This window comes from Vanacampus margaritifer, chromosome 2 (assembly GCF_051991255.1).
Source record: "Vanacampus margaritifer isolate UIUO_Vmar chromosome 2, RoL_Vmar_1.0, whole genome shotgun sequence".
NCBI lineage: Eukaryota > Metazoa > Chordata > Actinopteri > Syngnathiformes > Syngnathidae > Vanacampus > Vanacampus margaritifer.
Window position 1 is genome coordinate 44898600 of NC_135433.1, and position 15768 is coordinate 44914367.

General features: G+C 37.5%; 1 protein-coding gene across 1 annotated transcript in view; it reads left to right on the top strand.

Annotated features, from left to right (window-relative positions):
• phlpp1 (PH domain and leucine rich repeat protein phosphatase 1) overlaps positions 1 to 15768 on the top strand; it is a 71979-nt gene that overhangs the window by 39208 nt on the left and 17003 nt on the right. The window contains exons 2-4 of the mRNA XM_077555898.1: positions 5514 to 5710; positions 7779 to 7904; positions 9882 to 10030. Of these exons, the coding sequence (XP_077412024.1) occupies positions 5514 to 5710; positions 7779 to 7904; positions 9882 to 10030 (472 nt within the window). The remainder of the gene's footprint in view (positions 1 to 5513; positions 5711 to 7778; positions 7905 to 9881; positions 10031 to 15768) is intronic.

Genomic DNA, 15768 nt, shown 5'->3' on the forward strand with positions numbered 1-15768 from the left:
ATTCCTACACCATTCTGCAAACTAGCTCGTTACGGACCATAATTAGGAAATGCACGATAATGCTATTTTCAACCGATACTGATAAGCCAATAATTTAGAAAGGGCCGATGTCGATAACAGATAAGTAAGCCGATAATTGTTTGCAAAATTAACTCGAATACAAATATACTTTGGAGTCCTAACTGTCATGTACAAATACATTGCAACATTGTGTAATGCACCATAAAGCTGTATTGTATTGATATCACTGCTTCAAAGACAACCAGTAACTGATTTTGAGTTTGCCAAAACAGTCATGTTTTAAAAATTCAACAAAAAACTGTGACGCTTACATTTTGGGGAGACCGAGTAAAGAAAGCCCACACTGGTGACTGCCGTGTCGCCATGATGCATCTTCTGTGAACACGCACGCATTATGACGTCACAAATATGACACTACCATAGGAGCGGGGAGGGGTTGAGGAGTTGGGCCCAACTTGAGCCACAACCACAACCGATGAACCAACGTGGCATGTCTATTATTATCGGTGGATTTCTTGATTATCTGGTTTATCTGTATGGCGTCAAATTGGTTAATAATTCCCGATGATTATTACCGGCAACCGCAGCAACCATAATAATACAAATCGCGAAACGTCGTATGCCAGCAGTATAGTTTTAAAACAAAGACCTCGTTTGTAAAGAGAACGTATCCACTCTTTCTAAAAAAGTTAAATAAACCTGAAATAAAGTAGAACTTTCTAGTAGGGTCTCGAAGTAGGGTTAGAGCAAACTATGGCCCGGCGACCATTTGTGGCAAATATCCATTTGTAAGCAACCCCCATGTACGTGAATTAAATCTGCAGCTTGTAATGATTTTTTTATACAGTAGAGCTTTTCTAAATATGCAAATGAACTATTTACAATTAAACAAGTTTCTCTTCATCACACTGTGGTGAATACAGGTATTAATAAATTTTTACAAGCAAAAATGATTCCCTCCACTTTCTGTTCTGTCAACTTGGTCCAAATTGTGAAAATATCACTTGAATGATTCCCCAGTAACTGCTTTAAAAGCGGTCATCTTACGATCGATTGCTTCTGCCTTACTTCTGAATTTAGAGATGTGATTCAACTGCTGTTAAATGCAGGGGCTAATATTTTCTGGTAGGTTACAGAGTCTTGACCAGCCCAAATTATTTTCAAATCCTAAACTATTGGCCTTACGGAAAGCATTTCAGGTAGCAGTTTTTTTAAAAAACGCTAATAAACAATATATAATTGCCTGGTTGACTGATTTTGGTGTGCTTGATAAAGTAAAAAATAATCCAAGTGAACCTTGCATTCTTAGATTTTTTTCTATACAGTAGGTGGCCCTTCAGGGTTAGTAGGATCTCAGACTTGGGGTTAGGGTTTCGGTATAGGGGACAAACAAAACAGCCATTAATATTCACAACAGGAGTCTGCAATTAACCAATCATGCATATCTTTAAATGCAGTAGGAAGTTAGAACAAAACACGGGACGAACATGAAAGCTCCACGCAGGCAGGCCTGAGTTCAGTTGAAATTCAAACCCAGAACGTCAGAATTGTGAGGCACGTGCAAACCAAACTTTCTCTATCGACACTGCTTCTCCTGTCGCCACTGGCCATAGTGGCCAATAGTTGGAGTGACGTACTCTTTAGTGAGCGTGTGTGGAGGCAAAACATCCTGAACTTGTGGAAAAGGAAGGAAGGAAGGAAGCATACCTAGTAGGAACACACACACACACTCCTGTCATAGTAGGTCTAGGAATAGATTTGTCCAGTACACCCCCACCCAACAAGGCCTTTCTCTTGTGCCTACTGCTGCATCCTTCTAAGATAATGGGATGCCCAGCATGACTAACATCATCCCGCCTTAAAATACTCTTGGTGTAGGTGTCGCATGTGGACTACAGAAATTCTTTTGACATCTGAGCCTCGATTGACTTCCTCCAGTGGTTATTTAGGAGGAGACCCCGTTGTTCCCTTGCCCACCAGTGTAAACAGGATGCTCACGTGGGGGTCCCTCCCATCTCCTCACTTCCTCCAGCATATTCCCCTGGTCCGACCTTGAAGCCTCCTCCATCCGTGCGAGATGATGCATCAACAGAGGGACAACTTTGGAAAGTTTGCCCTCCCGCGAGCAGCAGGCTTTGTCTTTCATGCTCCAGCAACGTTTAGGAGGGGAGATTAGATGGACACAACGATTATTGTTAGCGTGTGTTTGTGCATATTAGCGGCCAACAAGGAGAAGAAAATGAGGAGCATATTACGCTGGCATAGTAGAGCGCACGTTTCGACAAAAGGGCCTAAAAATAGTACAAATGTGCCCATGTGACATATTGAGGCTAAAAGCTTTTGAATAATTTGTCTAATGCCTCACATGCAGCCCCCCTCATGCTGGTTACTTCTGCCTTACGGCAACGTTGGAAGGCGCTAAGCAGCCTGCTTACTAAGATGTTGCATAGCTTTGCATAGATATTGATGAGCTGAAAGCAAATGGGTGTATTATATAAAGCTCCACACACAAGCCACAAAATTAGGCACAATCTAATGAGGTCCAACACAAAAAAAGGACAAGGGCGGTGTGGCTCAGTGATAGAGTGTCCGTCTCCTAACCCAGAGGTTGTGGGTTCGATGCCATGCCATTGTGACCATGTCGAAGTATCCTTGAGCAAGATACTGAACCCCCAGTTGCTCCTGAGGCTGCGTCATCAGTAGGTGAATGCGTAGTCGAATGTAAAGCGCTTTGAGGGCCTTGTAAGGTGGAAAAGCGCTATATGAATGAAGTACCAAGTGCCAATATACGTACAAACTTGTTTATAACCTTGAAATATTGTAAAATGAGTCCGTTGTAAAGTGTACACAATTTTGTTTATTTTTATATGTTGAGTGTAGAGGACTTTTCACACTGCACTTAGCAAAGCGCAGTGCCGTTGTCAAATCTCATTCCATGGAAGCATGTGTTTATTAATGGATTTATGTCCTAGCCAGCAGCATAAAGGTACCAGTCAGTAGCTTAGCAACCGTGGCCAAATATGGCCATGCCGGAACCGCTGCCCTACACTTTTTGTGCCGTCATACACCCTGCCCCGTGGTAAACACCACAGAAACCAAGTGCAATGTGAAAAGGGCTCAGAGCGTCTTGCGTCTACTGTATTTAGAATCAAAAAGTTGGTAGCTGCTGCTTCTGTTTATCGCATCAAAAATGTAAACGTGCATGGCTAATCGTATAAAAGCTCTCACAATAGTCTAAAAGCACCGTTGTGTATTTAGAGCATGCTGGGAAATGGCCACTTGTGGTGGCCCTTAAAAGCTGATAGAAAAGCTGAAGTTAATTTGCTTCCCGCACACTCCACTTGTTTCAGAAAGGCTACTAAATAGTGGTGCAAATCACGAGCAATGGCGACCAGGAAGCAGTTTTAGTAAGACAAGATGCCACACATTTGGCAGTTGACAATGCGTTAAATTCCATTCAAAGACACAAGACAAGATGACAAACATGGACAATGAACGCCCAAGCACAATAGTGTGTAATCTGTAGAATCGACATGTTGTGTTAGCCACTCAGCAACTGGACTAAGCAAACAGTTCCTACAAACTAAAGCTATTGATTCTGTTGCAAACACAAAATTAGCAGACGAAAGGTCAGAGCTCATTTGCAGCACTGATGATCAGAAGTAACACTTCAAAACAAAATCAGTGATTCATTTCACTCAATAATTATAACTGTAATTAAAGCTGCAAGCAGTGATAAACGGGCGTTTCGTGGGCGCTAATGATAATTTTTTCATGGCAAATCGTCAAAATCTTCCTCTAACTTTGAAGATTAGAAGATAATTGTTTTACAGATGGCTGGCTCCTGTTCACCTGTATGGGTTTCTGAGATGTTTCTGACAAATTTCGTATCAGTCTGCGAAACTGGTGTCAGGGGGACAGATTTTTTTTTATTCAAACTGTCAAGGGGGTCACTATTTGAGTGAGTTTTAAAATAGATACGGTACATTTATACGGGTTACATTTGCTTACAAATAAAAAAAAGAAGAAGATTTTTTGGGGCATATTTATGACCCCAAATGTCCCCAAAAAGGCGAGAGCAGAGTTTGCTGTATGGCCTTACAGTCACCATGTCAAAAATTGAAATGCACAAGAGCCTACACAAGTTCGCACATGCTTATTCGAGAGACTCTCCCTCACCCCCATTGGTGTTCGCACTTCGCACTGAGGTGAAATATGTGTGAACGAGAGGTCAGGGGATTGTTCAACATTTTCCTACACCAACTGTTGCTCCGCCAGGTACGACGCCACTATTGAAAATAGAGACACCAAAACAGAGAGAATGGACATGGTGGAGGTGGATGGCACATGGCGCCACACGGAAACTTTTCGTAGAGGTGGGAGAAGACTGAAAACAGGTGGATGTTTGGACACGGCGATAAGGCGGCGCGGGCCGACAGGACGTCCGATAAGCAAGCCTGACTGTCAGGTTTGGCAGGCTGCTCGGTGAGGCGAGCTCACTGACTAAGAGCATAATTCAGCAGAATTGCACCTGGCATTGAATTGGAGATTATACTCGTCACTGAAGGCAAATCCTGGCTATTCAATTCCAATGCGTAAAGTAGGACATGTGAAGCTTACACTTGCACTGAATGAATTTAGCTCGGATGCTAACTCTGCTTTGTGGAGGTATTGTAGCAAGAGCTCCACGTTAAACCACTAATGTCACACCTCTGGCGACCAGTCCAGGGTGTCCCCTGCGGGATTGGCTCCAGCACACTCGTGACCCGAATGAGAAGAAGCAATACAAGGAATGGATGGATGAATTTTTGGTCAATTTCCAAATTGTCCGACCCCTGTGGCAGTCCTTTTTTGATGTACCGTTTTACTGCATCTGGGGATTATTAGGATATGCTGCAAGTCATTAACCTTTAGTGCACTTCTTTGAATGCTCATACAATCACCATTTCAACACAAGACCTTTATCAGAGTAATTTTTGTGACCTTTTTTATTTTATTATTCCTGTTTCATTATATGGGTTTAGCAATAGGGCACAATGGTGGCTTTCCTGTGTGGAGTTTGAATGTTCTTCCCCAAAACATGCACGTTCAGTTAACTGAAGACCCCCTAAAATTGTCACACGTTCAAATGTGAGTGTGAATGATTGTTTGTTACATGCTCTCTGGGATTGGATGCCGACCACTCCAGCGGGTTCACTGCCTCTTGCTTATTATAGCCAGCTGAAATAGGTTTCTTCTCATCCGCAAAATGGCATTGCACGTTTCATCGTGTTGCTAAATTTCAATTCTATTTTCGCACTTCTGTTTTAGTGCACGTGGCACTAAAATTGCATTAGTCTATGAAATGCGCTATATAAACAAAAGTCTTGCCAAGTAAAATCTCCTACAGCGCAGTCATTCTCCCCAGAGGATGAACATTTACTCAACCCCCAGCATCGCATGTCTGCGCTAACCACACAATGTCTGCCCCCTCCCCTCCTCTTGTGCTCCAGGGAAGCCCCAAAACATTGAGAGCTCCGAGCGGGTCCAGTTGTCGGGGATGTACAACGTCCGCAAAGGGAAGCTGCAGCTGCCCGTCAACCGCTGGACCAGGCGGCAGGTCATCCTCTGCGGCACCTGTCTCATCGTCTCCTCTGTCAAGGAGAGCCAGACGGGGAAGATGCACATCCTGCCGCTCATTGGCGGGAAAGTACGTCACGTCGTCAATATTTTTCCTGTCCTCATACCACTCGGCCAAAGCGGCTCATTATCAATTTCAGATATGCGCCAGAGCGCAGTTGTCCTTGATGAATTTGCCTTTCAAGTCTGTTCATTTTCATGCTAAACAACATTTATACTTGTAGTATACTAAACTCTAAAATAAATCAGCACACTACACACACAACCATAGGTCCATTGTGAAACTCCAAATCAGATGTCTGTTGTAAAGAGTAGTAAGTAGTAGAACAAATAGAAGAAGCTAGGCTAACTTGTTATTGCGGCGGCAAGCTCTTCCTCGTCATATTTATTGTGGCGAATGACACGCACGGATTTGCAATTGTAAAAATCGAGCACGTTTAACCTTTACGAAGGTCTGTTTCCCCAAGCAGTTTGGAAAGGGAAAATCACTAAACACACCCCACACCACAGGATAATCACTCAGGATAATCCTTGAGAGCAGGGGTCACCAACCTCTGTGAAACTGAGAGCTACTTCTTGGGGACTGATTAATGCGATGGGCGACAAGTTTGATACATGCTTCTGAAATAAATTAGTTCAAATAAAATTTTCAATTAATTATTTTTATTTTATTTTGCGCAATAATTAGGAGATCGCTAAATTACAATATGCAACACTTAATTCACTATAAATCTCTGCCAGTGTTCATATTTTCAAAAGATCATTTCTACAGCATTCCTAGGAAATTATAATGTCTCATCATTGGTGAGCTATATTTCAAACAAGCCCTCAGGCTACTCAAGAGGTCCAGAGGGGCTACCTGGTGCCTGCGGGCACCACGTTGGTGACTCCTGGCTGCAGAAAAACAGATCTGTGTTTGATCGCAATGGGAAAAGAATGCTAAAATGCGTCCTGATTTTACATATGCTTATACCCCAGCGAAAATGAAAAAAATTCTTCAAGCCTGCTGTCGACAAAATGTCATTCTTACTCATCCTTAACTCAAAATATGAGCCATAAATTCTAGCATATTGACTCACACACACACAGACAGCCCCCAAAGTAGCCTAAATCGTCCCTGCTATTTTTAAGACGGGCGCCGTACAAACAACATTTATTTGTGCATTGCTTTATGGATCAGCTGGCTGAGCTGATAGAGCTGTCGGCTGAAAAAAATGTCACTGGGGCCAGTTTTCAGCAGACATTTCACAATCTCTCATCCCCCTCCCTCATGTTCCTCTGAGTGATGACTTTATTTGCTATAACCTGGACAATTCGGTTGAAGCAGGTATGTTAGTTAAATGTACAAAATTTCAATCCATTGTTTTAGAAAAAAAAAGGTTTTGTTCTACAGCCTCTATATTATACACAGTATTACTATGATGCAGTGTAATTTTGAATCACTGCAAACTACTACCCTAATAATTAAAACTAAATAAATATTGTTTAAATTTATACATTGGAATCTCCAAAATTTGATGACAAACCCCCAAGCTGTGCTAATTTCAAAATAATTGTTCCCACTGAAAATAATTTATTAAGGATCAAGCTGCTGCCATCATAAAACCTAGATATTCATATTGTCAACCTCGATCTAATAAAACTAAAATTAAAGTAAAACTATGCAAGTTTTTGATGTATTTATACATAATTTATTTATGATATTGGATGTTGAATAAATTTGAATAAATCGAAACCTTTCCTATAACACAAGTTTAATTTGTTGTTTTTATGGTTATCATGACATTTTTTGCCTTTTCATCCCAAAAATTGCACACATTTTTTGATTTTTGTTTTACTGCATACAATCTTGTAGAGAGATCTTTGCTGTCATCATGTGTAATGATGGAGCAAAGTCCAAGTTTAGTTTGCCTCTTGAGGCATATGTTGGAGGTTCCACTCTATTAAAAATTCTTTGTAAGCGCTAATATCAACTTCACAAACTAATTTACGACAGGAAAAGCTAATGAAATGGCCATTAACACATAAATTAAGACAATATGTTCTATTATTGTTATTATTATTATTATATTGTTGACCGTATTAATCGCGCCTCTCACTGCTCTCACTGTGTGTGCGCGTTTGTGTTATACCTGCAGGTGGAGGAAGTAAAGAAGCACAATCACTGTTTGGCCTTCAGCTCAGCCGGGCCCCAGAGTCAGACGTACTATGTCAGCTTCGACAGCTTCACGGAGCACCTCCGCTGGCACAGACATGCCGCCAAGGTAAAATGAAACCGAGTCCGAGAAAGTGTGTTTGCGCATATACTTTATTTACGAGTCTGCCCGCATTACAAATCACACGCGAGCGCTGCTAGAGAACTCTTAACATCCGCCATGATTACACAGCATGTGCAAACACAGCAAAGCCAGCATACTTCATTGCGGTCCGCACTTTAGAACTCAAGGGTCAACCCTCTCTCACTCTCTGTTGTCTCTCACTCTCCTTTCTCTCATTTGAACTCAAGTAGGTCATAGCCAGAAAACCTCTTTTCTAAATATTAATAGGGGCATGCATGTCACCAGCACCCAGAGGGCCACTCATAATAGAAGCCGGCATAGTGGCGGGCACATTCCCAAGCCACGACCACACAAACGCTTTTGTCTCCCTCACCTCAGAAAGAGGTGGGCGCTGTCACGTCACTTTGGACAGCAACTCATCTAAGTAGGTGTCAGTAGTGCAGGCTCTCGGGCTGTTGGTCCGAGGACGGCAGTCTTGAAGGTTTCAACTGCGGGTGGAGAATGTGAAATTGGGTTTTCTGGAAGCAGGACTCTGAGATGCCAGATGATAAAGGACGTAGCTCATGAACCTCCAGGCATAAAGTTTGAAAACACAATTTCATTCTATTCAAGACGAAAGTGTCCACATTTTAGTCTGGGACAGTCGGCAGTGCCCTCCATGATGATTATTGACACTCCTGGTTAACCCTGGAGAACCCAAGAACCCTTTTCTTCTTTGGAAAATTATGAGTTATACATTAAATGACTGCTATAAATTCACTGAACACCAAAATATATGTTTTTTCAATTTTAACCCTTTTTTTTAACTAGCTCAGAGTTGCTAATTTATCAAAATATATATATAAAACATACTCCTAGGCATTCTGCAACATGATATGAAATAGATTAACAAACAAAAAACACAATTTTACCATCTGATGGTTTGCTGAGAAGATGGTTTTGTTTGGATTGATTTCCAGCTCAACAAAACAGCATGTTGCCTGCCATCTTGTCACCACCACTCTGGCTCATGTAAGTGCAATATTCATCCACTAGATGGCCCCATGCAGGGGTCAGAAGTGGCACTCTGGACTTTTGAAGTTAAATTTGTAAAAAAAAAAAAAAGAGGTCTTTGTTATTTGAGTAGCAGAATTTATAGGGGCCAAATTTGACCCCGTGGGTTCTCCAGGGTTTTAAGTAAGATGTGTTAAAAGCCTTAATACTGTAATAATAATAATTGCAGAAGCTTACTCTCATACTGAAAATAGTAGAAGTGGTTCACCAGACAGGATCATGCTCCTCCCATGGCCATCGCAGTCCCCAGACCTCAACCTCATTGAAAACCCGTGGAGGGGGCTAAAGAAAGTACTCAAATCGTTGAATAATTTAGAGAGATTATGCAAAGAGGAATTGGTCGAAGATCCCTCTTTCTGTGTTCTACCATGCTGTGAAACATAGGAGATTATGTGCTGTTTTGTTGGCAAAGGAGGTTGTACAAAGTATTAACATCACGGGTGCTAATAAATGTGGAACACATGATTCGATGTGAAAATCTTTCTTGATGTGGGATTTTTTCCCCGACTGAATAAATGTACTTGAATTCAAGAGTGGATTTTCCTTTTCTTTTTTATTTGGGTTTTATATTATTTAGAAACCAATATAATTTATTAGATGCTAAGAACACATCTTAACCACGTGTGCCAATACTGATGGAGGGCAATGTATATTTTATATCCTAGCCAACAAGCAAGTGCTGCGAATGTTTGCAGTTAGCTTGGATAACACGATGATGTAATGTACCGTACTACCATAGGTCACTGAACTAACCCGCTACACTTTCCCCTTTCTTCTTTGCTAGTTCTAAGAAGATTGGCCAATCAATGCCGTTTGACCCGTCAGCTGTAATCTACATGCACTCGGTGTCATGCAGATAATCCCGTTTTAACGACTTGCTTGTATGTGCCATGCATTCGTTCTTTCCAGATGGTGTCGCAGAGGATCAACTCTGTGGATCTGTCCTGCTGCAGTTTGGAGCAGCTTCCGCCCAACCTCTTCTACAGTCACGACCTCACCCATCTCAACCTCAAACACAACTTCCTGCCCGCAGACCAGTGGCTGCAGCAGCTGCAGAGGTACAACATTGTGTAACTTGCTTAGCGTTCACCAGGTTGCTTGAAACGCAGACAGATGTTGGTATAACGAGATGAGCTGAGTCATCGTAACATGTGAGATGAGAGTGTGAAGTGGTAAGGCGTCACTGGATGCATTCAGATTTTTAAAACCTTAACTGGGGTTTTTTTTTAATGTGAGAGACGGCACACATGACAAAGAAAAAAATCTCCGTGCTATTATAGCAAACATTTAACGAGTGTGAATTGCCTAGTACCTGGCGGTTCGATCCATATCACGATTCATAGGTCACGATTTGATACTGATTAATCCTGATACGAATCTATAAGTCGAATATTGCGTTGTTGTTTTTTTTGCGCAAATGTAGAAAATACTAATCAATAAACTTGTACATGTACACTGTAAGATTTGTATGAAAAAGTATTAATCTGAAACTTCAGGCTTATTATGTAAATGTGAGCCACTGTATTTAACAAACAGGTTACAATTTGTTTCATGTTTGAACAGCAATGAAATATAATATTATGTATTCATGTTCCATTCATATAACATTCTTCCATGCTTAAAGCGTGAACCCTAACCTTAAGTAAGACGTTTTGTTGAATATTTCTCTCAAAAATGGCCATCGATTCGGTCGCATATTGAAGCGATATAAGAATTGCGCACTGTAATATCGCAATTTATCGCCGAATCTATTTTTTTTTTAACACCCATACATTCAACCGTTCTGCACTGACAATCTCTTAGTTGTAGTAGCAAGACTTACGTGTGAGAGGCAGCTCGGTGGATTGCATCATCTTTAAAATACAGTATCTCGCAAAAGTGAGTACACTCCCCACATTTCTGATATTGAATTGGATCTTTTCATGGGACAGTAGTAGGAAAAGTAGTCAGTGTACAGCTTATATAACTGTGTAAAAAAATAACGCAAATATACGCCCATTAATAGCTAATCTCCTGGCAACAAAAGCGAGTACAACCCTCAGTGAAAATGTCGGTTATATGACTATTGTGAGTGGTTTTGGGGATCAATAAATTCACATTGACTACTTTTCATTATATAAGTCTCATTTCTTCAATGTTGTCCCATGAAAATATATAATTAAATATCTACAGAAATGTGAGGGGTGTATTCACTTTTGTGAGCTACTCTGTATCCGACAACTGGGCCTTTACTGACTTTGATTGCAAGGGCGGGAAAAGGCTTAAATCTGGCCCGATCGTTGGTGTGTAAGAGTGACAATTGCCAGCCCAACTGTTTTCCGAGCAGATCCAGGAGAACTATTAAAACACTCCAAACCACAGCATAATTCATCTTTCAGAGACTTACAAGGACTGAACCTTTATTGACTTTGATCACAAAACATGGAAACGGCTCAAATTTGTCTTGTGTGTACTCCGTTTAGCAGACCATGACTGACCAGTTTGGACCACTTAAGTGTCCACCTGCAGTGTGAGCAACAGGAATAAGGGGGGGGGGGGGGGGGGGCACACGCAGGGCCCAAAGAGGCTAGCCAAGGCTGCAATGTACCGACCGGGCTGAGCCAAACTAGCCCAGAAGGCCATATTCATCAGCAGGGACGCTTTTAATGTGACTGGCCCTTCCACTCCCTCTCGCCATGTGCACCATCTGCTGCATGCTTATTGCGGGACTCGATTAAAGCACCACAGCCAAGATGTATGTACAGTACAGGACCGCATGCGTGATTACGTTCGCAGTCACATGTATGCAAAAGCCTCGAGGTGTCTTTTTTTCCTGATCAAGATTTCTGCCAGATTATGTTCATTATAAACGCTTGCAGAAAGAGAACACTTCTTACGGGGAAAGTACGTGTCCGCAGGCTACATCGTGACGGGAATGTGCATGTGTGGTTTTGCTTGTGCAACCTTGTGTTCCGCACCCCTGTGCTGCTTCTTCAGATAAAATTGTGAATGAGTCGGGCATCTGTGATGTTCCTCCACAGTCATTTATTTCACAGGGACATATTATGCTTTTTTTGCCCTATAATTTAAAACAGTACCCATGTGTTGAAGTAAAATTTCACTGGCATCATTTTGTCAAAATTCTATCGAAACAGACGACCTTCTGATTACTGAACGACCGTCTCTACCCCCTGAGTAGGGCTGGGCAATAAATCAAATTATTTGGTACATCGTCATTTTAACTCATTCACTGCCAGTGACGCCTAAAAATGTCAAAAATTCATTTTAACTATTTCTATTTAGCATTTTTTTCCACTTTTGTTAACAAGAGTATGAAAACCTAGACATTTTTTAAAATAATCTTTTTTGGGGGAAAAAAAGATTATTAAAAATTAGGGGCGTTAGCCGATTAAAATTATTAATTGTAATTAATCGCATTAATTATTCATCTGTTCTAAATGTACTATAATTTTTTTCCTAGGTTTTTGCCTAAAAATGTCAAAAATTCATTTTAACTATTTCTATTTAGCATTTTTTTCCACTTTTGTTAACAAGAGTATGAAAACCTAGACATTTTTTTTAAATAATCTTTTTTTGGGGGGGAAAAAGAAGATTATTAAAAATTAGGGGAGTTAGGCGATTAAAATTATTAATTGTAATTAATCGCATTAATTATTAATCTGTTCTAAATGTACAATCATTTTTTTCCTAGGTTTTCGCCTAAAAATGTCAAAAATTCATTTTAACTATTTCTATTTTGCATTTTTTTCCACTTTTGTTAACAAGAGTATGAAAACCTAGACATTTTTTAAAATAATCTTTTTTGGGGGAAAAAAAGATTATTAAAAATTAGGGGCGTTAGGCGATTAAACTTATTAATTGTTATTAATCACATTAATTATTATTAATCTGTTCTAAATGTACAATCATTGGTTTCCTAGGTTTTCGCCTAAAAATGTCAAAAATTCATTTGAACTATTTCTATTTAGCATTTTTTTCCACTTTTTTTATTTTTTTAAATAATTTTTTTTTGGGGAAAAAATATTATTAAAAATTAGGGGCGTTAGCCGATTAAAATTATTAATTGTAATTAATCGCATTAATTATTAATCTGTTCTAAATGTACAATCATTTTTTTCCTAGGTTTTCGCCTAAAAATGTCAAAAATTAATTTTAACTATTTCTATTTAGCATTTTTTTCCACATTTGTTAACAAGAGTATGAAAACCTAGACATTTTTTAAAATAATCTTTTTTGGGGGAAAAAAAGATTATTAAAAATTAGGGGCGTTAGGCGATTAAACGTATTAATTGTAATTAATCACATTAATTATTATTAATCTGTTCTAAATGTACAATCATTTGTTTCCTAGGTTTTCGCCTAAAAATGTCAAAAATTCATTTGAACTATTTCTATTTAGCATTTTTTTCCACTTTTGTTATTTTTTTAAATAATCTTTTTTGGGGGAAAAAAATATTATTAAAAATTAGGGGCATTAGGCGATTAAAATTATTAATTGTAATTAATCGCATTAATTATTAATCTGTTCTAAATGTACAATCATTTTTTTCCTAGGTTTTCGCTTAAAAATGTCAAAAATTCATTTTAACTATTTCTATTTAGCATTTTTTTCCAATTTTGTTAACAAGAGTATGAAAACCTAGACATTTTTTTAAATAATCTTTTTTGGGGGGGAAAAAAGAAGATTATTAAAAATTAGGGGAGTTAGGCGATTAAAATTATTAATTGTAATTAATCGCATTAATTATTAATCTGTTCTAAATGTACAATCATTTTTTTCCTAGGTTTTCGCCTAAAAATGTCAAAAATTAATTTTAACTATTTCTATTTAGCATTTTTTTCCACTTTTGTTAACAAGAGTATGAAAACCTAGACATTTTTTTAAATAATCTTTTTTGGGGAAAAAAAAGATTATTAAAAATTAGGGGCGTTAGGCGATTAAACTTATTAATTGTAATTAATCACATTAATTATTATTAATCTGTTCTAAATGTACAATCATTTGTTTCCTAGGTTTTCGCCTAAAAATGTCAAAAATTCATTTGAACTATTTCTATTTAGCATTTTTTTCCACTTTTGTTATTTTTTTAAATAATCTTTTTTGGGGGAAAAAATATTATTAAAAATTAGGGGCGTTAGCCGATTAAAATTATTAATTGTAATTAATCGCATTAATTATTAATCTGTTCTAAATGTACAATAATTTTTTTCCTAGGTTTTTGCCTAAAAATGTCAAAAATTCATTTTAACTATTTCTATTTAGCATTTTTTTCCACTTTTGTTAACAAGAGTATGAAAACCTAGACATTTTTTTTAAATAATCTTTTTTTGGGGGGGAAAAAGAAGATTATTAAAAATTAGGGGAGTTAGGCGATTAAAATTATTAATTGTAATTAATCGCATTAATTATTAATCTGTTCTAAATGTACAATCATTTTTTTCCTAGGTTTTCGCCTAAAAATGTCAAAAATTCATTTTAACTATTTCTATTTAGCATTTTTTTCCACTTTTGTTAACAAGAGTATGAAAACCTAGACATTTTTTAAAATAATCTTTTTTGGGGGAAAAAAAGATTATTAAAAATTAGGGGCGTTAGGCGATTAAACTTATTAATTGTTATTAATCACATTAATTATTATTAATCTGTTCTAAATGTACAATCATTGGTTTCCTAGGTTTTCGCCTAAAAATGTCAAAAATTCATTTGAACTATTTCTATTTAGCATTTTTTTCCACTTTTGTTATTTTTTTAAATAATTTTTTTTGGGGGAAAAAATATTATTAAAAATTAGGGGCGTTAGCCGATTAAAATTATTAATTGTAATTAATCGCATTAATTATTAATCTGTTCTAAATGTACAATCATTTTTTTCCTAGGTTTTCGCCTAAAAATGTCAAAAATTCATTTTAACTATTTCTATTTAGCATTTTTTTCCACTTTTGTTAACAAGAGTATGAAAACCTAGACATTTTTTAAAATAATCTTTTTTTGGGGAAAAAAAGATTATTAAAAATTAGGGGCGTTAGGCGATTAAACTTATTAATTGTAATTAATCACATTAATTATTATTAATCTGTTCTAAATGTACAATCATTTGTTTCCTAGGTTTTCGCCTGAAAATGTCAAAAATTCATTTGAACTATTTCTATTTAGCATTTTTTTCCACTTTTGTTATTTTTTTAAATAATCTTTTTTGGGGGAAAAAATATTATTAAAAAATAGGGGCATTAAGCGATTAAAATTATTAATTGTAATTAATCGCATTAATTATTAATCTGTTCTAAATGTACAATCATTTTTTTCCTAGGTTTTCGCCTAAAAATGCCAAAAATTCATTTTAACTATTTCTATTTAGCATTTTTTTCCACTTTTGTTAACAAGAGTATGAAAACCTAGACATTTTTTAAAATAATCTTTTTTGGGGGAAAAAAAGATTATTAAAAATTAGGGGCGTTAGGCGATTAAACTTATTAATTGTAATTAATCACATTAATTATTATTAATCTGTTCTAAATGTACAATCATTTGTTTCCTAGGTTTTCGCCTAAAAATGTCAAAAATTCATTTGAACTATTTCTATTTAGCATTTTTTTCCACTTTTGTTATTTTTTTAAATAATTTTTTTGGGGGGAAAAAATATTATTAAAAATTAGGGGCGTTAGCCGATTAAAATTATTAATTGTAATTAATCACATTAATTATTAATCTGTTCTAAATGTACAATCATTTTTTTCCTAGGTTTTCGCCTAAAAATGTCAAAAATTAATTTTAACTATTTCTATTTAGCATTTTTTT